We start from the raw sequence: 24,930 nt of genomic DNA, 5'->3' as shown, positions 1-24,930 counted from the left end.
TAGATAGAGAGAGAGATGATGATACGATTATTCTATACATACATAAAGACCACATATATAAGGCTACAAAATAGGGCTTGATAGTTAAAAAGACTATATAATAAATAATCTATCCTACCGGATCACCAATTTGGATTCCGGAAGGGGCACAGCACAGTGGAACAAGTCCACAGACTGGTGAAACACATCTTGCAGGCTTTTGATGACTCTGAATACTCCAACGCTGTCTTTATTGACATGCAGCAAGCGTTTGATAAGGTGTGGCACGATGAATTACTGTACAAAATAAAAAACCTTCTACCTGCCCCGTACTATGGTCTCTTAAGATCTTACCTAGAAGACCGTGTGTTCCAAGTCAAGGTAAAAGACACACTCTCGTCCATATAGCCTATGAGAGCAGAAGTGCCGCAGAACAGTGTTCTTGGTCCGCTGCTGTTCACCTCTGATATACCTAGCCCGTCCTCTCAACATATGGATGCTCCCTCGAAAGCTGTCATTGCCACATATGCTGATGATATTGCCATCATCTATAACTCAAACAACATGGTTGATGCAAGTATAGGACTACAGAGATATCTGGATACTCTCGCTGATTGGTGCAAGCGGTGGAATCTCAAAGTTAATCCGCTAAAAACATTGAACCCTTGCTTCACTCTAAAAAGGCTGGCAATGCATACCCCCCAATCCAGATGTCGGGAGTAACCCTACTCAGCTGAAATATCTTGGCATCACACTGGACAAGCGCCTCACCTTTGGTCCACACCTCAAAGCTGCAGCCAAGAAATGTCGCCATAGACTGCAGCAATTGCGGTGGCTAAACAACAGGAAGAGCACATTGCCGCTAAGATGCAAACGAGCGGTATACGTCCATTGCATTTTGCCTATATGGCTTTATGGAGTGCAGATTTGGGGGATTGCTGCCAAATCCAACTACAAAAGAATCCAAGTACTGCAAAATAGAAAACTTCGACAGATTACACACTGTCCCTGGTATGTACGTGGATCCACACTACACAAAGATTTAAAGCTGCATACTGTCGAAGAGCAGATTGGCAGGCACACAAGCAGGTACAGTGACAGACTGTTGAGACACCGCAATCTACTCGCAAGAGGACTGTTACCTGCCAGACCTCTAAGAAGACTCAAACGGCAAGGCTTTGCCAAAACTATTGGACAATAGTAAAACCTCCACAACTTAAAATCCCCATAACTCGGTATGGGGTTCGGCTCTATTATTAATTTACCTTCCCTGTGTTGTTATGGTTATATTTTTGATGTACCGGTTCTACACTTAATAAATATATATATATACAAAAAAAATAAATAAATAAACAAATAATCTGAAAAAAGTATTATTAAAACTTAAAGCATCATCGCAGCAAAATACACTAAAAAAAAAAGCTAAATAAAATGAGTAGAGCTTTCTAGTCGAGAGAACCCTACGAGATCCGCTGAACCCTTTGAGCTACTAATATGTCCATATCTCCAAGCTTCTCAGAAGAAACATCATACACACATACAGCATGCACACGTACACATAAACAGCGGACTTACTATGAGAACTTAATTGCTTAATAATTAATTAGATGAACTATCTTCATATCATTAAAATGTGTATTTGCCAAAATACAAGTCTCTAACACTTGAAAACGGTTTCCCAAATAAATTACACCGTCTTTCTTTTCGTCAAATTTCCTTACTCAATTAATCTGAAGTCTCTGTTCTAACAGTATTCAACTGATGCGTATATTTAGCATATTTCAGGCTAGATCTGGCTTGTTGATATTAAACCCGTAAAATGATTATGGCAGACTATGCAGAAGTCCTAATCCTTAAGAGAACTATAGAACTGATGAAACTTTTGTCTACCTACGCTATTTAGCATATATATTCTTAGAGTAATCCGATTTAACTACGCGTGTTTGTTTGCATATATGTACATATATTTGTTCGTCTATATTTGTTGTTGTTGTTGTCTGTCTACTTGAGCAACGCAAGGGATGAAGAAGAACTACAGAAAGCCATATAAGTTGTTTATACATACGTATGGCTTAATATTCATTTCTCTGCTTGAAGCAGCAGAGAGTGTTCCCATTGGTCACTTAAAGCTCAACTGCAACGACCTGGCACCGGGCTCAACATTTGGGTACGAAATAGTGTCTGAGAGAAAGTCGCCCTATATAAAGTCTATATAAAGTTCTTCAGTCGCCCAGATATGGTGGGCGTTAGTTGTGCAGTGCAGTAAACTGAAGTATCTGATAGTAAGGGAAATACGTAGAGGAGATACATGACGAAAATACATAGAAGGAAATACGAAAAGGAATTACGTTGAGGAGATGCGTAAGGGAAACACATAGAGGAAATCAGTACAGACACGTAGAAGAAATACTTGGAAGATATACTTAAAGAAAATCTGTTGAAGAAATACTAAGAAAAAATATTTGGAAGAAATGAGCTTGGATGAAATATTTAAAGGATATATTGAGAGTAAAAGAATTACTTGTAAGAAATATTTGAAAGAAATACTTGTCGAAATATTCAGAACAAATATTTCTTTTATTATATTATTTGGCTTAACAAGTTGAATATAAAGACACAATTATTTACAGTACAACACTACAGAAATTTCATAACAATAACAATTTACAAAAACATCAAGATACAATAACAATTTTTAAGTAAATCACATTCAATTTTACTTGATACATTTTTATAGAAACCTTAAACTTAAAGTGAATTCTAGGCTCTATGTTATTTTTGTCGGGTTTTGTTTTTGCTGGGCTCAGGATATAAAAAGTAAACGGAACAAGTAAGAAAGCTCCAGTCGAGACTGCTCGACTAGGAGATACCCTGAACCCTCCAAGCTGATATTCTAATCATTCTGCACTTCTTTTATGCACACATACATACACATGCATCCACACGCACGCATAAGCCTGCGCTCTGCTAACTGCGCAGTAAGCAGCGACTGCGCTTGGGCTGCGCTGCAGTGTGGGCAATATTATGAGAATTTATTTGTTAAATAATTTCTTTTGTAGACATACGATCTTAATGAAACTTTTAGAGCGTAATCATAAGGTGAATATGTGTGTATATTCCAAAGCCCAAGTCTCTAGTATTTGAAATACGCTTTTTACAAAAGTGAGGGTGAGGGGGTGAATTTAGAGGTGGGGGGTAAATTTTAACAAAAACCGAAATTGTATAAGTTGCATATAAGCATACATTAAAAATTTGGAGACTCTAGCAATAAGGGTGTAGAAGATATAATTTTATAACTGGTTTTCGATAAGGTTTTTATCGATAAAAAAATATCGGGAGGAGTTATCGATTTTTAATGATAAACTTGATATGCGCGCTGTAATTACGGACATTTAAAAAAAAATTTGAAGTCTCTAGCTCTTATATCTTCTGAAATCGACGCGTTCATACATACGGACGGACGGACGGACGGACGGACGGACGGACAGACAGACGGACAAGGCCAAATCGACTCAGCTCGTCGCCCTGATCAAGAATATATATACTTTGTGGGGTCTGCCACGCCTCCTTCTGCCTGTTACATACTTTTAACAAAACCATTATACCCTGATTTCCCATTTTCAATGGGTTCAGGGTATAAAAAGTAATGAGTTAGAAAGCCATCTAATATTGTATTCTATTCTATTTACATTTGAATTGAATGCGACTCATTTAAATAGGCAAATGTCGAGCCCACATATAATGAAAGTAAATAAAAATGACATATAAATATGTGAAACAAAGACTGTGCTCATATTACCTAAATTGGTAAAAGCTTACCATCATTTATGTCAGCATTCCATTTGTTGTATTACACAATTCCTTGTGACTTCCAGCTCTGTTGTTTGCTGTCTTGCTTTTAGATATATCTATATTATATCGTTGACCATTGGCACACAAAATATTCAATTAACTTTTCGATTTATCAATCTTGCACACATTAAAGTGCTTAGGAACAGTACACAAAAGTTCTAAAAGCCAAATGGCAGCTCGAGCCATTTGATGACATTCCAAACCCATTTTTATAAACATTTTCGGCGGAGCAATCGGAGCGATAAAACTGGCAATGCAACACTCACATTTGCCGCAGTCAAGTTTTAGCAAGAAAAACTGCAAACTGCAAACTGCAAATCAATAAATCATCCGATGGCACCCAAAGAACTGGGCTAAGCTCAACTGCAACATCAATCTGTGCATCCACTGAGGGGGCGTGGCATTTGCTGTGGGCAGTTGGTAGGGATCGCATATTGTTTCAATATTTGAATTCAATTTAATGGCAGCTAATTGAAAAAATAGTGAGCTGAGCCCAAATTGCGGCAACAGTAATACATCAGCGTTTGTTGAACGATGGTATCATATTTGAATACCCTATAAAAAGAAGAAGCGGACACAAGGCAGTGCAGGCCCACCTTGGGTTCATTCTAATGCCATCATAGTAAGGATATGTTGTTCGATTTGATAGATTCCAATAATAATAATAAAAGATCTAAAATATATTCATTTAAGCTCGATATGACGTAATTTCGCCTGACGACTTCAGACGATCTAATATTATGGACCAGTCACGGACAATAGCATCTACTGGATAATGTATGAGTTGAGGATAATATATAGGCTGGGTAACTTTGAGAAAATCTATTGCTCTGTTCCCAAAATATATTTTAGGATTGTAGCACTTTACCCATAAGGCGAAACATTTAACGTCTATCGACGCGATCGAGCAAGATTCGACTACAGGATATCAGAGAATCGAGAACTTTCCACTACAAATTTTACTGGTATTGTCCTTTTTATACCCTGAACCCATTTTCAATGGGAAATCAGGGTATAATGGTTTTGTTGAAATGTATGTAACAGGCAGAAGGAGGCGTGGCAGACCCCACAAAGTATATATATTTTTGATCAGGGCGACGAGCTGAGTTGATTTGGCCCTGTCCGTCTGTCTGTCCGTCTGTCCGTCTGTCCGTCCGTCCGTCTGTCCGTCTGTCCGTCTGTCCGTATGTATGAACGCGTCGATTTCAGAAGATATAAGAGCTAGAGACTTCAAATTTTTTTTAAAATGTCCGTAATTACAGCGCGCATATCAAGTTTATCATTAAAAATCGATAGCTCATCCCGATCTTTTTTTATCGATAAAAAACCTTTTCGAAAACCAGTTATAAAATTATATCTTCTACACCTTTATTGCTAGAGTCTCCAAATTTTTAATGTATGCTTACATGCAATTTATACAATTTCGATTTTTGTTAAAATTTACCCCCCACCCTTAAATTCATCCCCTCACCCTCACTTTTGTAAAAAGCGTATTTCAAATACTAGAGACTTGTGCTTTGGCAATTACATGCATATCCATGTTATAATCGTAATCTAAAAGTTTCATGAAGATCGTACGTCCACAAAAGTTATTAAGCCATTAAGTTCTCATAGTAAGCGCTCACTGCAGCCCATGCGTGTTTATGCGTGGGTGCTTGTGTTGTGTATGTGTGTGTGCATGTGTATGTGTATGTATGTGAGTGAGTGTATGCGTTTGTGTCTGTATGCGTGTATGTATGCCTGTGTGTGTGTGTGTGTGCGTGTTTCTTGTGTAAGCTGAAAGACGCGAAAAATTATTGAAATATCTATTGCTCCAAGGGTTCAGGGGATCTCGTAGTCGAGCAGTCTCGACTAGAGCTTTCTTACTTGTTTTTTTTTTTTTTGTCCAAAGTGCCAATAGTTTTTTTGTGTACTGGTCAGTGGACACGGCTCACTGGCTGCTGTGAGCCATATGCATATGCATGTGAGCGCGCATATCTGCGTGTGTGGCTGTGAGCTAGTGTCAGCTGTATGTGTCTATCCTGAGTGTTGAGTTATTTGCACGTTTTGATAAGTGGATTTAACAATCAGCAGCAAGTGCATAAGCCAAAAAGATAAAAGTGATTCCATTCTTTTTATATATGTTTTTTTTTTTTTCGATGGTTGCTCAAAGAGTCTGCGACTTTTTTATGAGAGGTGAGAGGCAAATACAAACAAAAACGCATATATAATAACATATATTGATTTATTGATATGTATCAATGACACACCTTTGAGAAAAAAAAAGCACCAGGTTGTTTAGATTCCTTATCAAAGGTATTTATTTATTAAACTGTTAAATCAAATTCACAAAATATATAATAATAATAATAATAATAATAATAATAATAATAATAATAATAATAATAATAATACTAATAATAATACTAATGAAAATAATAATAATAATAATAATAATAATAATAATAATAATAATAATAATAATAATAATAATAATAATAATAATAATAATAATAACAAGTAAGAAAACTCCAGTCGAGACTGCTCGACTAGGAGATACCCTGAACCCTCCAAGCTGATATTCTAATCATTCTGGACTACTTTTATTCACACATACATACAGATGCACTTATAAGCACGCGCTCTGCTAACTGCGCAGTAAGCAACGGCTGCGCTTGGGTTGCGCTGCAATGTGGGCAATATTATGAGAATTTATTTCTTGAATAATTTCTTTTGTAGACATACAATCTTAATGAAACTTTCAGAGCGTAATCATATGGTTAAAATGTATGTACATTCCAAAGCACAAGTCTCTAGTACTTGAAATGAGTTTTAACAAATTGGGGCCGAAGGGGGCGTGGTATCCAAAATCTGTAAATTACAAAATCTTTGTATCCATTAACTTTATATACAACGCATATTTGAAGTCTGCAGGTCTAAAAGTGTTCAAATTAGGCTGAAAAAACAATGTCGATTTTTCGATTATTCTCGATAAAAAAGTTATCGGATGAGCTATCGAAAAAATATGATAAACTTGTACTGCCTATGGTATACACGAGTATGCATGCCAAATTTCAGCTCTCTATCTCTTATATCTTCTGATATCCTTTTGCTCATACGGACGGACGGACAGACGGACAGGGCTATATCGACTCAGCTCGTCGTCCTGATCAAGAATACATATACTTTATGGGGTCTGCGATGATTCCTTCTGCCTGTTACATACTTTTCACAAAACCATTATACCCTGATTTCCCATTTTCAATGGGTTCAGGGTATAAAAATAATACATATATTGATGGATGACGCAAATAAAGGAAAACTAAATTATCCACAATTTAATAACTATACAAATTACATCTTTGTTGTGGACTGCCTACTTAGCAACTGGCTTCCCTACATTAACATTTTAGACTCTACACTACATTTATAATATATAATTGAGTTGAAACATTTATGATTCACGTTTTATGCAACTTTCAGTTACTTGGCCTAGCGGCGCGTTTTCTGATTATTTGATTCTCGCCTGGTCAATATTTTGCGACTTGCTTGGATATTTTGAAACATGCACCATGATAGAGCACACGAATTGGCAAGCAAACAAAACAGCGCCGGCGATATTGAAAATGCTTGTTGCTGTTGCTGGCATTTGAAAATCACACAAGACGTGACCAGAAATTAAATATTGCCGCACACAGACGAAGCTTTATAAAAATTTTATAAAAAACGAAAAAAAAAACCGCAAAGACCCAGGCAAAATGGAAGCGTACACACATATTTTACAAAGAAAATAAATATGAAATACGATAGTATCACACAATATTATATCTAGGAAAAGAGAATATATGTACAATTCTATATGTAATGAACATATATATATATGTATATGTATTTTTTTTTTTTTTATATATATTTTATGAGCGGGCGGTGAACTGAGGCGCAAGTTGTCCGGGCTGCCAGCTGCAGGTGATTCATAAATTCATCAAATTGCGCGCCGCATGTCGGATTTATTGTGAGCCAACTGCCAACTGCCAACTGCCAAGCAGGCAGCCCTGTCGATAATATAGCCATTTCCTATTTCCCATTCGCTCGGCCACTGCCAACCTCTGTGGTTGGCTGGGAAGACGTAGGAAGCAAAAGGCGACGCTGTCGCGCAGCTCGCAATGTCGCTGTCGTTTCTCGCTTTTTAACAGTTCGCACACTCCAGCGCATAAATTGCTAATATTTCTGAGTGCGTAGTCAACACACTCAAGCACACACACACACACACTCACTCGCCCAGCCACACACAGTTTATAGAAAGTGCATTACATGCAATCAGAACGTTTTGTTGCAAAACGTCGACATTCAGTGCGCCAAGCAGGAGCAACATATTAAAACAACAACAAAGACGACAACAACAAAAACATCAACAACAACAACAAATATATAATACAGCTGAAAAACTCATAAAATGCAACTTTTGCCAGCCAAAAGCGTCAAATGCTGTACTAGCCAACTGGCGAATACTTCCCACAGCAAACACGCACTCAAACTAGGCGGCATTCCCATATACTATACTCTGCAGAAGAGGTACTTTGAATATGTTAAGGATTTTGACATACATGGAAGAACTTGATGTTGGCATCCAGCTATCTATCTAACACCACAAACTTGCTTATTGTTTGTATTATTAACAAACAAGAAAATACTTTACTACTATATGTCATATCTTTACTTTATATCATATCGAAAATTATTTAGCGTATAACTGCAAGCTCTACTATTATGTAATGAGCTAGACTTTATAAAAGTGAAATAAAGGCCAAATTTTAGACTATACTATACCGTATACTCTGATATATTAACGTATATACTGTTGACCATAAGACTGATTTCAAACACAATTCTACCATCTTTCGTCACTCCTTCGATATTTTAAATATTGATAAAATAGTTCAGATAAGGCTTTTACCATTTCGACTCATTTAAATCCCTTCCAAGCCATAGTGTATATTCAATATGTCATGAACAGTCTTTTTATCGTCCCTTTTTTTATTTATTTCATTTTATTCTTTTTTGTCCAGCTTGTTTTTCGAGAATCCAGCTAATGCACGAGGATGAACATGTGTTTGCATAATGAAGACCTGGGACCATGAGCGCGACTTGATCCTTTAAAAGCATGCGGAATGTGTAGAGGCTTTCGAGCAATTACTATATACATACATATATTTGATGAGCAAATCTATTTGACGTACATCGTGCGGAGCAGCGCAAAAAACTTGTACGACAATTGCAGCAGCTGTAAAACAAAATTTGAGCAGAAACAAAAAGTTAATGGACATACAAAAAACCAAATCAGCAAAATGCTAAAACAAATCAAGAAAATATACCGAAAATATATATGTATATAGTTGAACTTTTGAGTAATGAACAATGAACAGTGATGAACAATCCATAAGAATATTAATCGATACACACTTCATTAATGAAAATTTCTTTTAGGTAAATCTGATTTCTAAAGCTGCTATTGACTTCGACTTTCTCATGAAACTTACATCAGTCATGGTGCCTCTGGTGATCTGTATAAACACAGTTGCCTTCAGATAAGTTGGCTTCTGAGAGCGCATCATGATAAAGACAAGAGCTTTGCGGTAGCGCACATCCGCCTTGATCCAGTTCTGATTATAGGCCGCCATAGAAAAGCTAGAGCTCTGAATGGAAAAGGTTAACCATGGTGAAGAGCTGATTCATTGAAGAATGCAAATGTATTGCTTATGTTTTTCATTTATGAATATCATTACGTTCTAGCAACAACAGAAACATGCGATCTCTAATCTAATGTGCCATCACTAAGAGAGAAGCGACAAAACAGAAGAGATGTGCTAATGCGTAATTTGTATGTCCCATATTCTCTTCTACGCTCTTCCTTCTTGTGCCTTGTGCCTCACGTTGTAGCAAGAGAGACTGCGTAGCTATGAGGCAGAAGGAGGACGCATGCCAATTTTGTGAGTATGTTTTGCTCGATCAAAAACGAAAGATGAGCACGTGGAATTAAATGAACATGCTACATGTGTATGCACATACATACATTTATGTATGTATGTATGTACATATATAAAACTTCAAACGCAAATAACACATACTATTCATTGAAATTAAAATGTAAATAGTAAAATATATGTAGATAAGAAAATTACCTTTTGATTTACAAAACTAACAAAAATAAATTAAATAAACCAGACTAGTACGAGCTTTTGCTATAGTTTAATATTTGGTATAGTGGCTAAGTCGTATAATATAACACTGCTGCAAATCCAAATAGCGCAAATTAAACAATCAACGGGTTCTTTCCCGAAAAGGCAACCTGTCATAAACATTTTTTAACACCATATATAGCGCCAAGTTTAAATCCTTAGCCAAAACTTACCATGGGCCAAAAAGAAACAAATTTAGCTTTGAAGCAGCATAAACTAGTGCTCCCATTGAATTTGTAGGCCAAGAAAGGGCCAGAAGAAAAATTGCTCGAGTTCTGAAAATATAGCCACGATGTAGTAGGTATTTGCCTTTACCGCGTCAACTATCAGTTGTCCATGATAGCAAATCAAGTAGGCCTGGCACAGGGAGGATACGAGAAACAAGAGCAGCTTGATCGCCTCGTCGGGCTTCACACCCACGGTCAGTTGAAAGCTCACAAAGCAGAGCACAAACGAGGAGATCAGAAAGTTCAATATCAAAGGGACACCGAATATCTCGTTTAGTTGATCGGAGAGGCGTAGCAGGCGATTGTGATAGTGCACGACTTCGGAGAGGAAGCGCGAGTCCTGCGCCCAATCGCCGGTCAGCTGGTGATCCACAAACTTTTGTGAGAGATAGTTGAAGTGCATGATGATCTGGGTGGCAACGGCGCAGAGCAGCAGATCCGTAGACACCTGACCCGCCGCGGAGGTGTAACCAGCAAAGTTCTGATTGAAGAGCATCACCAGGTAGTTCAAGCCGTGCCCCGTGTCCCAGGGTACGTAGACGGGATAGGGCAGCGTTTCGGGAACAACGCGCGTCTGCAGCCACCAGTCGTAGATGACGTACTGTATGAGATTAAACAGATTAAACGTCCAGATGAGCACGGAGTAGAGCATGGAAAACGTGAAGCTGATGCGGGAGCAGGAGCTCAAGTAATAATCCAGTTTACAGGCAACCTGCGCTGGCTTGTCGCGTGGAAACAAATCCTCTAGGTCCCGAATGATGTGGCTGAGTGTCGCCTTATTCAGCCAAACGAAGAACATTTTGCTGAGGCCCACCACGATGAAGCCTATGTAGGACATGACCATGACGGCCAGCACAATTTCCTTGTCAACGACGAGGGCTTTCACCACAAAGGACGACTCGGCTATCATTATAAAGACCACATTAACGATGTTTGCCCAAAAGACAAAGCTAATCCAAGCCGATGCTGCTTTGGGGCGCGTGCGGCTCGAATAGGGCTCAATGCCAACGCACTTGTAGAAGAAGTTGGCATACTTCATGAAGCTATCCATCTTGGCCAGCGGCATGGTCGGGCGTTCCTTCTGGACTTTCAGCTGAACGGGTGCCAGCACGCACTTTTATAGCCCAGGGAAATTCTATTTACTCATTCAAATTACAGTCCTCGAGCTAACAGTTAATAGTTTACAGTTACGGCGCGTGGGAGCCATCGGCTTGATCAACCCATATGCCAAATTATAAGCTACGCAGCTCGGCTGTAATTATTGCTTACGTTCATTATTTTGTATAAACAATTGTTGGCTAGGGCTCAGCCCCAGAAGCGTCTGCATAATAGATCATGCCAAGATAAAATCGACATCAATACACGCAAGGAGTGAAGTGGGTATGAGATGAAACAGTTGAGATATGTCTGATCTGCTATATATGAACCATATATACTGCTAGTTTTACCTTATATATCACGTAAGTAGATACACCTATAGGAAAAAAATATACATTTTTTTCACATTAGATAAATTATTTTGTGGGTCTCGTGATATTTCTACAATTTGAAGGTTCAGACTGTCTTTTCTAATTTGATAAATAAGTTATCATGATATATGCCAAAAATATACATTTTATGTCATAATAAAATACAATTTTGGTTATTTCTTTTAAGGAATGTATGATTTATTTAACGAATATTTTGACAAATATTTATAATTCATCAAAAACCAATCCTCTTCCTCTTCTTCATTTTCGGGGGCTTTTAAATTTCAATCTACTAAATATCTGATAGCTGCTTTTCTGGTTTTTGTTGTCCAGCTTCTATTTTCTTTTTTTTTTTTCGAGATTCTAGGTAAAGAATGTGTAGAGGCTTTCGTGCAATTACCATATATGTATGCCGAAATATACATGACATATAATTGATAAAGAATTCTACTTGACGTACATCGTTCGGAGCAGCGCAAAAAATTTGTACGACAATTGCAACAGCTGTAAAACAAAGTTTGAGCAGAAATAAAAAGTTAATAAACATACAAAAATCAGTAAAATTCTAAAGGAAGTATACAAAATATACAGAAAAGATATATAAAAAGTTGAGCTTAAATAGGTGAACAATTTATGCGAATATTGATCGATACATTATTCATTATGATCAAGTCGTGTGATAAATATGATTTATAGAGCTGCAATTGAGTTCGACTTTCTCATGAATACTTTAACTGCAAATGAGTGGAATTCCTGTATCAACTTACATCAGTCATGGTGCCCCTGGTGATCTGTATAAAAATAGTTGCCTTCAGATAGGTTGGATCCTGCGAGCGCATCATGATAAAGACAAGAGCTTTGCGGTAGCGCTCATCCGCGTTGGTCCACTTGTGGTTATAGGCCGCCATAGAAATGCTAGAGCTCTGAATGGAAAGGAGTAACAATTAGAGGGCTGCATGGATTTACTCACAACATATGTACGTTACATAGAGTCCATTCGATATGAAGCTGAATGAGTGAGTTGGAGTGAGCTCTAGTCGCCATAACTTACGGCCTTAAACTAAACAAGAAAGTTCTAGTCGAGACTGCTCGACTGGAAGATACCCTGAACCCTCCAAGCTGCTTTTCTTTTATGCACACATGAATATACACGCAAGAACATGCACGTATATCACTTGCTCTGCTGACTGCGCAGTTAGGCAATATTATAATAATTTATTAGTCGAGTAATTTCTATTGTAGTAAGACTATCATTATGAAATTTTCAGAGCGTGATAATATGGTTAGAATGTCTGTACATTCCAAAGCACAAGTCACTAGTATTTGAAATAAAATTGGGAGCGACGGGGGCGTAGTATCCAAAATCTGTAAATTACAAAATCTTGGTATCCATTAACTTTATAACGCAACGCAAATTTGAAGTCTCCAGGTCTAAAAGTGTTCAAATTAGGCTGAAAAATAAAGCCGATTTTTCGATTATACTCGATAAAAAGTTATCGGATGAGTTATCGAAAAAAATAGATAAATTTTTACTGTGTATGCATGCCAAATTTCAACTCTCTAGCTCTTCTATCTTCTGAGATCGGTAAGGGCTATATTCACTCAGCTCGTCGCCCTGATCAAGAATATATATACTTTATGGGGTCTGCGATGATTCCTTCTGCCTGTTACATACTTTTCACAAAACCATTATACCCTGATTCCCCATTTTCAATGGTTTCAGGGTATAAAAATTAGTAACAGAGCGTCATCTGATAAATCCAGAGTAACGGCTGGAAAAGCCAGAAATCAATCCCAATTCTTAGAATATGCTAGAAGGCGTGCTTTTGAAATGAATGTGTGCACACGCATAGGAAAATAGCCCAGAACTGCTGCTAGCTTGGGGACGGTAACCAAAATATAAAACAAATCGAAATTGTTTAAATTTTAGATGTAATTGGAAAATGCTAGCTGCAGAGATGTACTAGATATAAAAGGGAATAGCTATCGGTGTTTCTCAATTTTAATGGGAAACTTGAAAATTGCACTACATGCTCCGGTTGACTGCGTTTGGGATGTGAATGAATATTATAAAGTCGGTAACTTCCGACTGCAACGTTCTTACTTGTTTTTTTTTTTTTTTTTTTTTTTAATAAACTACTACGTAATTGCTCGGCTAAGTCGTTTGTGGCATGATCACATTTTCATATGTCATGCGATATTTTTGCGTTACTCTTTCTCTTTCTCTCTCCCCCTCCTCCTCCCCCTCCCCATCTCTCTATCACACTCTCTCTCTCACTCTCTCTCTCTCTCTCTCTCTCTCTCTCTCTCTCTCTCTCTGTCACACACTCTCTCTATGCTCCCATCCACTATGTGCTCAGAAAAAAATTGAAATTTGTTGGTGACGATCACATATATTCTCTTCTGAGTAAAAAGTATATCGAACTCATGCAAGGATTTGACATGCATATGAAAGGTATGAAACTGTTGATGCGCGTTAAGAATATGTTTTCGCGACACACACATAAAAATAGTCCCGTGCTGCACGTATGAGCACATTTGTGTCTGTCTGTGTTGCTCGGCTAACTTTTCTGCCTCCGAGTCATACACGAACGCCCTCTTTCAATCAAACCGTCTTCAGCTTAGCTTCTGTGTCCCTCAACATATGTACATATGTATGTATATTGCGCATTTTTAATTCGAACACATTTTTTCTCGCACTCATGCAGCTAATAATTGTGTTCAATGTAATATAAATTGATGCATATCAGTAAAGTGCGATCTCTAATCTAATGTGCCATCACTATGAAAAGAGGCGACAAAATAGAAAAGAGGTGCGGCGTAATTTGTCCGTGATTCTCTGCTACGCTCTTCCTTCTTGGGCCTTGCGACCCACGTAGGGGTCTCACGTCTGCGTCGCAAGACAACGATTAGAGTGAGAGAGACAGAGTGCGCAGCTAAGAGGCGTGAAAAAGGTTGCTCTAGCACAAACGAATGAAGATGAGCAAGTGGAATAAAATGAACATGTTACATACATATACGCATATGTATGTGTGTAAATATGCATGTATATAGTAGGTTATGCAATTACCGCATCAACTATCAGTTGTCCATGATAGCAAATCAAGTAAGCCTGACTCAGGGAGGATACGAGAAACAAGAGCAGCTTGATCGCCTCGTCGGGCTTCACACCCACGGTCAGTTGAAAGCTCACAAAGCAGAGCACAAACGAGGAGATCAGAAAGTTCAATATCAAAGGGACACCGAATATCTCGTTTAGTTGATCGGAGAGGCGTAGCAGGCGATTGTGATAGTGCACGACTTCGGAGAGGAAGCGCGAGTCCTGCGCCCAATCGCCGGTCAGCTGGTGATCCACAAACTTTTGTGAGAGATAGTTGAAGTGCATGATGATCTGGGTGGCAACGGCGCAGAGCAGCAGATCCGTAGACACCTGACCCGCCGCGGAGGTGTAACCAGCAAAGTTCTGATTGAAGAGCATCACCAGGTAGTTCAAGCCGTGCCCCGTGTCCCAGGGTACGTAGACGGGATAGGGCAGCGTTTCGGGAACAACGCGCGTCTGCAGCCACCAGTCGTAGATGACGTACTGTATGAGATTAAACAGATTAAACGTCCAGATGAGCACGGAGTAGAGCATGGAAAACGTGAAGCTGATGCGGGAGCAGGAGCTCAAGTAATAATCCAGTTTACAGGCAACCTGCGCTGGCTTGTCGCGTGGAAACAAATCCTCTAGGTCCCGAATGATGTGGCTGAGTGTCGCCTTATTCAGCCAAACGAAGAACATTTTGCTGAGGCCCACCACGATGAAGCCTATGTAGGACATGACCATGACGGCCAGCACAATTTCCTTGTCAACGACGAGGGCTTTCACCACAAAGGACGACTCGGCTATCATTATAAAGACCACATTAACGATGTTTGCCCAAAAGACAAAGCTAATCCAAGCCGATGCTGCTTTGGGGCGCGTGCGGCTCGAATAGGGCTCAATGCCAACGCACTTGTAGAAGAAGTTGGCATACTTCATGAAGCTATCCATCTTGGCCAGCGGCATGGTCGGGCGTTCCTTCTGGACTTTCAGCTGAACGGGTGCCAGCACGCACTTTTATAGCCCAGGGAAATTCTATTTACTCATTCAAATTACAGTCCTCGAGCTAACAGTTAATAGTTTACAGTTACGGCGCGTGGGAGCCATCGGCTTGATCAACCCATATGCCAAATTATAAGCTACGCAGCTCGGCTGTAATTATTGCTTACGTTCATTATTTTGTATAAACAATTGTTGGCTAGGGCTCAGCCCCTCCCAGAAGCGTCTGCATAATAGATCATGCCAAGATAAAATCGACATCAATACACGCAGGGAAAATGTAAACGGTAAACGGAAGAGCGTAAGAGCGGAAAAGCGGAAAGGTAATGCCAGCTCTTGTAGCCAAACAAAACAGAAATCGAGCAATTGAAACGCTTAAATAAATGCAATGGCAAACGAATCAGCGCATCGAAACCAAAATGAAGTCATTTTTTACCAAGCGATAGATGAATTCAAAATGGTTGAGCGTGGAATCGAATCGAAATTGGTTTGCCAAATGGCCACCCCAGCAAGTCGCCACCAACTGAAGCGCACTTCAAATAAATTAAATCTTCAAGTTTCTCGACAAGGCATCGCACCGAATTGCTTGCATAGAACACGCTAGCCCCAATTACAAGTGTGCGTTCTACACTGGCACAAACCGGAACCGATGTGTCTAAGAAATTGTCGACTTGAAAAAATACAAAATACAAAAATGTTATTTGAAAGTGTTTTTTCTATTCCTTTAGTTTTACATAAGGTTCGAACATGACTATTATAGTTGTCTATAAGTATTATAAAGACAAGAACTTTAGTTGGATTTCATTCAACAAATTACTTCAAGAACACTTCTGAAAGATGCCAGTTATTAATAGATGTTAAAAAATTTAGAGTGTAATGTCTGTGCTTTGAAAATGATCCAACTGGGGATGGATATTTTATATCTCAGCTCTCTCTCATTAAAATTAGATGAACTGAAGAGGTATGAGATAGAGCAGTTGAAACCTGAACTATGTAAGATATTTAATATTATTTATTTTAATTTCTATTATTTGTTATAAGTACTTTAATTCATCTTCAATCCACCCTTTTAAGATATTCTGATAGTTTATTGAATATATTATAATAGATATGACCCCTATAACTTTTAAATGTGGCTTTTCAGTTTTTCCAATGAAGAGATACAAGTTCTTACTCTTGCTTTTTCCAAGTGTAGAGCATGAAGCTGTTTTTGCGTTGGTCCCCACGTTTTTTCTTCAATATGATAAAGTCGACTGATGATAGAGCAGCTCGGAAAGGTGTGCCATGCTAGGAATGGTAAAGCAGAGGGCTTCTATGTGAGCCAAAGGCACAAAAAACACGGCCAGCAAGTGCGGTTAGTGGAGACTCCTGCGAAATTGAAAGACAACCCCGATGCGCGGACTGTGTCCGGCAAAGGAAATCCAGGCGGGCAATCGGAACGCATAATATGCCGAACTTATCACGCATGAAAATGCGTATGTGTAGTTCGAGTTCGAGTTGTGCGAGTTTTGTGCAGCTTTCCACTTTAGAGTTTTAGTTTTCTTTAGCGAATGCTTGAAGCTGAAAATACAATTAAGCCACTGGGACAGAAGTTTCTCAAGTGTTGGTCCCCGCTGAATGAAATTGTTTTGTTGCACAAATCAGTGCGAAGAAGGCAACTTACGAGCACTGGGGCAAACACACGTGACACGACACGACACGAGGGGACACGGCGAGGCAACGCGACGGCAAACTTTGGCCAAACTTTTATGAGCAGCGAACTAATTTTACATGAGTTTGCCCATGTTTTGCTTTGGTTATTGCGCCGGAGACCCCGTGCTGCCCATGGTGGGAATTGATTTGAGATTTGATGTCAAAGCATGCGCCCCAAATTTGCATGTGAAGAAGGGGAGACGAAGGAATAGAAAACTGGCCGAAAGCGAAGCCATACTTTGGGCTCACTCGTGGCTCACCTGGTAATTCCAGTTGCAGCAGTACTCATAGAATCTTCTTGCACTTCATTAAGGCAATTTGAGCTAAACGGCTGCCCACAGAAGTCAATTTACAGGCACCCAACTTGGCCTGCGCTTCACTTTCAATTGCAACCGATTCAAAGCTCAAAGTTCTCATGACATGTCGCCATTAACTCGTAAAGCTGTGACAGTAAAACCGGAACTCTATCCGCTTTAAGTAAGGATTAAGGACAATCAAATACCCTGCAGAAAGATTTTTAATAATATTTTCATTGATAATTTGAATAGGTCGATATACAGACCCACATACATATGTATGAATATACGGACAACCACCACCCTATGCTATATGAAGATTCTGAATAAACTAGATTTTTTATATTTTGTATCTGAAAAAATATATTTGAAATTTTGAAATTACTGGTGTATCGGCAAAGGAACAGATTGCTTAAACATCACCCTGATTTAAAAAAAATATATATATGCTCATTACTTCAGAAAAGTGTGCTTTTTAGCGGCTACCTTTCTGAAGAAATACCTATATGTATTTACATAGGACACACCGTTTCTACTCCACTTGTTTCCTGGATTAAACTGATTTTCGATACAAATAACGATACTATAGATTAGCTTAATCATTTCTACCGAACAATATAAATATACGAAGGTAAGAAATTTCAAGTTAGTTTTATATTAAATCTTAAATTATCATTGATTTTATTGTTACTCACTTAGATTTGTTCCTGCCTAGACGTTGAACCTGTTTACAAAAGTCTGAAAAGGGTGTAGAAAAATTACACTCGCACTCACACACACACACACACACCCACATACTTGGACACATACAGCTAAGAGATAATCCATTGTTAATTTTACATTTGGTAACAGCTTCCGCATGACAAGGAAAATCGTGCAGCGGCCAGTGTCAGAGGCAGAGCCAGATGTTGGCCATGCCGAAAAGTAGATGTAATGCACTTGGCCCCAGAGTCTCTCTCTGTATGTGTTTGTGTGCGTATTTGTAGGCGTGTGTGTGAGTGTGTGACATTTGACACATTTGCTGCGGAAATGTGGACAACATGTACAGACAGACTGCGAAAGGCTACGAGTGTGCGTGTGTATGTGTGTGTCTGCATGTGTGTGTGGTGAGGCTCGTTTGTTAGCAGCAGCCGCAAATTTCTATTTGATGTGAAGTCTCTGCGGTCTTGGCCACAATTTTTGGTTATGCCCAAAGTGCGGAGAACAGAGAACAAGGTCCGCAGTTTAAACTCTTTGTGTGTGGCTTTTTGGCATTCAGTTATTCAGGCTTCAGCTTTAGCCTTCGGTCTGGCCAATAACAATTGATTGTCTATTGATGACTTTGGCCTATTGTTTCGGTTTGATGGACGGGGCAAGGGACATGGAATAAGGCCCAAAATAAATGCACCAATTAATAAAATAACAACTTTTGCGTATAATTAATTGTATATTATGGCTCGGCTTGTTAATGGCAGATGCATCAATCTACACACACACACACATGCACATGTATATATATTCTGCTTATCGGTCCAAAAACTACGGGCTGCTAAGGCCTACAGTAAAATATTACAGCAAGCACAATGTCGCCTGCTGTTTCACAGTTGCACCGGATGCTATTTGGCTTGCTCGTGTTGTTGTAATTTGTATACTCGCTCAGTGCAGAGAGCCGACCATATTGGCTTTAAGCAAAAAGACGCAATGTTAAATAAATATATTCTTGAGCAATAGTAGTGAACAGTATTAAGTGGAATTTATGGAGTAACATGATGTATCTATGGAAAGTGTTTCATATTTGAGACCTTGAGCGAGTATTAGGCAGTCAATCATACCTGGTTTCAGAACTCTGACTTGCTGTTGTTGTGGTCATGCGCACCAATGGGCAAATGAACAATTTATAACCGCTTAATTGAACTCATTTAGAAGGAACCAGAACCACACACACACAGACCCACACACACATACGCACTTGGCCATGGCTAAGCAAATCGACCGCACCAGCGGCTAGAATAGAAGACAATGCAAGGGGCAGGACAACAGGATAGATGAGCTGTCTTAACCTAGCCGAACGACATGTCTCTATAAAATCAATGGAAAGCCACATCAATGCCAGCCACACGGGCAATTGCTTCAGCAGGATATCAGGGATGGGACGAGTGCAGCACGTCGAGTACACAATTTAATAATCACGTCGTTTATTAATACCTCGACTTAACTACAGTGAACACTCAACCAACGCAAGTCAATAATCAAAAACCAAAAACTTTTGTATATCAACACTCGAGCAAACAAATCCCCATTCATTCCATTCTTTTTTCACGAAATCTCTCTTTTAAAGAATTTTGATAAAATTCTATTTATTTTATAGTCAAAGAATTTTTTAATTCGCTTGCAGGCAAATTTTTTTGTGATATACATACATATATTGATTTCCAAAGTTGTTATTTTTTATTTGTATACTCTTTCACAAAAGTGATTTGAGCATATTGGTTTTGTGCAATGTCCGCTATTGAAACTAGAGATAAAAAACTTGGCACAAATGCAAATGTATACCCAAATTGTAAATTTCTTACTCCTACTGGGGGCGTGGCAAATCTAAAAATGGATCTGGCAGCGTTTGGGCCGTGAATGAGTATTCTGAATTCGATAATGGCCGTTTGCAGCAATCTTACTTGGCCTTTGATTTGCTTAAAGTTTTTAAAATTTTATGGATTTTTATAATAATTGCTCCAAAGCAATGGCGGTTTCTATAGATCTATAGCGTTTGTTTACCTCCTGGTGCGCTTGGCTATATATGGCTTGTGTGATATAAATATGTTAAAGTTTATTTAAATTCAACTGAAAATCTTTTAAATAAATTAAAAAGTAGCTTAAATGCGCACAGACCTCTGCCTGATAGCTATCAAAGAATATACGTATGTATATTAATATATTATATTTAGCATATTTTATTTTATATTTAATGATTTGTCTAATTGGTAGTACCCATTTTTTTTATCATTTGTTACTTTTTAATTATTTGTATATTTTATTAAACACGTTTTTATAGCTTCACAGCTAAAATATATATATACGAGTATATATATAATATATTGATAGCAGTGCATATTATCTTTTAAATTAGGCGAGACATAGTATTCATACTTTTTGTTTACTTGCAACACTAGTTGCAAGTTAACCTTGTATCACTCTTCTACGCTTACACATCCATAAAGCTTTCTCTTCACGGTGTGTTCAGGCTAATATTACGAATATTTTCGGCGTGCATCACTAAGCAAATAGGCAGTCTTCTGTTTTAGTCAAATGGCAATTAGGACTTAACTGTTGGCTAATTAAATCCGTCGCCGACTGAAAGTTACGTTCGCATCTGCTACGCCCATCCGCTCGCCAAGACCTGAGAAACTCCCAATTCCCATCCCACAGTCCCTGCAGTTTCCTTTCACCTTCATCGCTTTCAGATTGAAGTGTGTATTTAGCGTCAAGTGGCATGTCAAACGCAAAGATTTATTCAGACAGTGCAGTATATCACCTCGAGTAAATTAGGTAAGTAGCTGCCATCCAATGAAGATATGCATGAAGTGATTCCCCCTACACGATGTGGGACTCTGGACCATGGCAATTGGCTGTCTAAGCCGCAAGAGCGGAAATCACACAAAAGACACCGCAATACCCAACAAGGACAAGCCAGAGCATCTACTCGTTCATATTTCTCGAATACAATTACTTAAGAACTTCAGCTTTGTCAGCTATGTCGCGTTATACCCGTCAGATGAGCCGCAACACAACAACCCAACCATCTCAGTATAATAATATTTGGTTATTCCCTACGCATTGTCAAGTGCGTCGAGTAGGGCATCTGGACAAGACACTAACATGAAGAGTGTACCATTCTTCTATTTAATTATTTTCTGAATTCCAATAAAATATAGAAAACACTTACATGTACATATGTATGACCTGTTCAATGTGTAACGAACTGACAAAGTTATCTTGGAGTACAAATATTAAAAATAAATAAATAAAAATAACGTCAAAAAAACAATTATTATACTATAATTAACAGTAATCTGTAAACAAAATATTCAATGCTTATTGTACCAAAATTTAAACACGGATAAAATTGTTATACTTTGAAAGCTAACTGATACGACACACCAGTGCAATAACAAACAGCATATATCGATACCTGTGCCAGTAACATATCGATATTTGAATATAGCGCTAACAAATTCAACAGGCAATCAGTAGGTACGTTATTTTTACACACTTATTATAATCGAAAAAATACAATTTAAAAACGAAAGGATAGATATATATATGAATGCCGCAAAAGCACAAGCTATAGTCTCATGTAACTCTCGCCGTATCAAAGTTCAAAGGTTACATTTTTGTCCACCTCATCGGGCGGTTATGTATCAAAAGCTAGCTACGGTCACACTAGAGACAGCTGTTTCAATTGTTTTGTTTACATGTAAATGGAACGCAGTTAGCGTTTCAGCACATTTCAGTGCATTTGACGCACAATTCATTCTCGATTATTTCTCCGTTTGAAGTCCAAAAGCAACTGGCTATTGTCATTTAATATCCAACACGCAGCTGTAGTTAAGCAACAACTGCTTTCACAAATCGGTTTTTAAGTACAACAAGTACGTCAAAGTCAGACAGAATAAAGTGGAAATCTGCTTTTATCAGCCTTTTGCTTGACCCGCGCATTGATAGGTCAACAGTATCATTTTGCTTGTAAACCAGCTAAATTTAGTAGTTAACGTTTTGTGTGTGGTCGTGATAAAGTTTAAATCCAGAAGTGCAAAAAAAGTACTTCAATAGATAAGATTATAGGCCAATCTTCGGACTTGTGGCCTTCGCCTTGGTTCGTTTTCCGCTAACGAACAACTTAACCGTCATTAATCCATTAATCGTTGTTAATGCAGCACCCATAATGGCAATACAGAGTAAACTGCTAGATCCGTTGTGCATTACATGCCAGGAGTTCCAGCACCCCTGGACGGATAAGTGCGTCAACGCCACCGCAGGCATCCTCCTATCTGCCACGCCCTACTGCTTGCGTGTCTACACAATTGTATACGCCTTTTCGCTACTCATGCGACACCGAGTGCCAACTTTGCAGGATCTGAAGCGCACTCTGCTGGGGATCATCCAATCAACAGCCTTCCTGGTCACCAATGCGTACACCTTTATACTCTACAATTGCTTGCTGCGCAATCTGCTGGGTCGCTACCATTTCAGCACTGTAGCCTTTGTTCCCTCGTTTCTGTCCTCACTGACAGCTATTCTGGTCGAGCGCCCGGCCCGACGTCCACTGCTGACGCTCTACGTGGCCAATGTGGCCACCGAAGCGCTTTGGAAAATGGCCGAGGCTCGCAGCTGGGTGCGTTCCATAGCACATGGCCAGACGTTCATCTTTGGCGGCAGCATGGCAGCGCTTCTATATCTGTATCGTCTGAGCGCCAACGACGACTCCATCTTCAATATTTTGCGCATCTTTGTGGGCAAAGAGGAAGCCGGGCCCGTGGTCAAACCTGAGCCTTTGGCGACGGGCGACCAGCCAGCACCCTCTCGACGACGACCCAGTGTCAGCTTTGCCACCACCGCCGACTGGGTGCGCGTCTACAGCAATCTGATCCATGCCAAGCATGCCAGCTGTCGCCATAAGCAAAGCTGTCCCAGCTATGCCATCTTAGGTGGCCTGCGTCCCTTTGCTGGCGGTTTGGCTCTGCAGGTAGCGTTGAAGCTGGCGATGAATATCAAAAACATATTCCGAGGAAGCATGCCATGGCGCAAGCAAATCTTCAATCGAAGCACCTTGCAACTTGGCATCTTCATGGGCACGTTTTCGTTTCTATACAAGGTAAGGCATTGCTCATATTGGATATATATATTTCACATATTCGGCTTGGTTTCTTCAGTCCATGTCCTGCCTGTTGCGCCACAGCTTCAATCGGGACGATGCGGTGTTCGCAATACCAGCGGGTTTGGTGGCCTCAGTGGCATTTACCCAGTATCCAGATAATACGGTCGCCTTGTATGTCATGTGGAAGGCCATCCAAGTGAGTTTTGATATTCTCATGATTATTTACCCAATCTCAATTATCGTTTTTTTTTTTTTTTTTTAGATACTTTGCAGCATGGGCCAAGAACGAGGCATTCTTCCGCGTATTCCTAATTTTATGCTCTATACTTATGCCTTCTTCACGGCTGTGCTCTTCCATGCGGGCATCGTGGAGGCACAATCGCTGCGACCCAATTACTACAAATTCTTGCAGGCCATATCAGGCGAGAGGCAAGCTCAGACCTGTGAATCACTTTACATATCTTTTCTTATATACATATATTTATATCTCTTATGACAGGCTCAACAAATTCAATTTGAACGCCTTTGACGTCTTCGGCCTCAACACGCAGCAGCAAACAAACGAAATGCTAAAGAGCCTAAAAATCGTCGACAAGCAGACACTGCCAGCATTTTCGTTTGCCTCCTGAGTGTAGCCACGTTTGAAGTCGAACTAAGGCGTGCCTACCCAACATTTCTTACAATAACCCTCAGCACTTGAAGTGCGCACATTCAACATTCGATTCGTCTCTCCAAAATGATATTTTATCATTGTACATGAATAGTATATGTTAGTATGTAAGTCGATCGATTTCACTATATAACGCTCATTCTGGGCGTGCTCGTATATAGTGTCAATAGGCCTGGTGGTCACTCAAAGTGGGGAATATTGACAAATTATCTCTTTATTCTTTTGGTATCAGCTCTTAATAAAGTAAACAAACGCTTGTTGACTTATAACTCTTTCTGCGTAATGGGTGTTATTATTTAATCATGGCAAATATATATGTTAATGTTGTTAACTCTACTCTTTTGCTCTGTTATCTTCCCCTTTGTTTTCCAACCATTTCCTCTTATTTGACTTTCTGTTTTATTTTCGTTATCTTTTTATTCAACTCTTCTATTGTTCTCTCTTAAAGACTATTTGTTGAGGGTATTTAAAGTGCGAGTTGACCCAGTCGAACTTTCATTCTATTTATATTTAAGAGAGCCGCAAAGAGAATAAATAATTGATAAAATGTCACAATGTTAGGGCTGATAAGAACGTCTGTTCTCTTGGCGTCCAATCG

The 24,930-nt window shown here is 39.1% G+C and overlaps 4 protein-coding genes and 2 long non-coding RNA genes across 11 annotated transcripts in view; 2 read left to right on the top strand and 4 right to left on the bottom strand.

The window, feature by feature from the left end:
* The window catches only part of LOC149270885 (uncharacterized), a 100,169-nt gene that overhangs the window by 11,696 nt on the left and 63,543 nt on the right, over positions 1-24,930 (top strand). The window lies entirely within an intron of this gene.
* Positions 8,879-11,384, bottom strand: LOC108620421 (odorant receptor 85c-like). Of its 2 annotated transcripts, XM_018017323.2 has the most exons (3): positions 10,362-11,384; positions 9,348-9,503; positions 8,879-9,091 (listed from the first exon to the last, which is right to left on the bottom strand). In XM_018017323.2, exons 1-3 carry the CDS (start codon positions 11,337-11,339, stop codon positions 9,035-9,037), a joined length of 1,191 nt encoding a protein of 396 aa, XP_017872812.2. In that variant the 5' UTR covers positions 11,340-11,384; the 3' UTR covers positions 8,879-9,034. The 2 variants fall into 2 exon arrangements, with proteins under 2 accessions (XP_017872812.2, XP_089324636.1); XM_089468510.1 differs by lacking the exon at positions 8,879-9,091 and having other exon boundaries at positions 9,488-10,156; positions 10,220-11,384.
* LOC149270894 (odorant receptor 85c-like) lies at positions 11,933-15,906 on the bottom strand. 2 transcript variants are annotated; one of them, XM_089465564.1, is made up of 4 exons: positions 15,738-15,797; positions 14,813-15,627; positions 12,510-12,665; positions 11,933-12,246 (listed from the first exon to the last, which is right to left on the bottom strand). In XM_089465564.1, the coding sequence occupies exons 1-4, from the start codon at positions 15,754-15,756 to the stop codon at positions 12,190-12,192; spliced, it is 1,047 nt and encodes a 348-aa protein (XP_089321690.1). In that variant the 5' UTR covers positions 15,757-15,797; the 3' UTR covers positions 11,933-12,189. The 2 variants fall into 2 exon arrangements, with proteins under 2 accessions (XP_089321690.1, XP_089321689.1); XM_089465563.1 differs by having other exon boundaries at positions 14,813-15,906.
* Positions 16,846-18,262, bottom strand: LOC149270893 (uncharacterized). Its single transcript, XR_016269456.1, has 3 exons — positions 18,078-18,262; positions 17,776-18,018; positions 16,846-17,641 (listed from the first exon to the last, which is right to left on the bottom strand). It is a non-coding gene; the product is annotated as an uncharacterized LOC149270893 (long non-coding RNA).
* Positions 20,766-21,921, bottom strand: LOC149270892 (uncharacterized). The gene is made up of 2 exons (XR_016269458.1): positions 21,731-21,921; positions 20,766-21,680 (listed from the first exon to the last, which is right to left on the bottom strand). It is a non-coding gene; the product is annotated as an uncharacterized LOC149270892 (long non-coding RNA).
* LOC108609016 (transmembrane protein 135) lies at positions 21,900-24,601 on the top strand. Of its 4 annotated transcripts, none has more exons than XM_089465549.1 (5): positions 21,900-22,038; positions 22,722-23,659; positions 23,718-23,858; positions 23,925-24,091; positions 24,162-24,601. In XM_089465549.1, the coding sequence occupies exons 2-5, from the start codon at positions 22,730-22,732 to the stop codon at positions 24,289-24,291; spliced, it is 1,368 nt and encodes a 455-aa protein (XP_089321675.1). In that variant the 5' UTR covers positions 21,900-22,038; positions 22,722-22,729; the 3' UTR covers positions 24,292-24,601. The 4 variants fall into 4 exon arrangements, with proteins under 4 accessions (XP_089321675.1, XP_089321671.1, XP_089321669.1 ...); XM_089465545.1 differs by lacking the exon at positions 21,900-22,038 and adding an exon at positions 22,245-22,436; XM_018000686.2 differs by lacking the exon at positions 21,900-22,038 and adding an exon at positions 22,246-22,660.

The sequence above is a fragment of the Drosophila arizonae genome, chromosome 2 (genome assembly GCF_054131065.1).
Source record: "Drosophila arizonae isolate 15081-1271.41 chromosome 2, UAZ_ARI_1.0, whole genome shotgun sequence".
NCBI lineage: Eukaryota > Metazoa > Arthropoda > Insecta > Diptera > Drosophilidae > Drosophila > Drosophila arizonae.
This window is presented reverse-complemented; position numbering and strand designations above follow the sequence as displayed.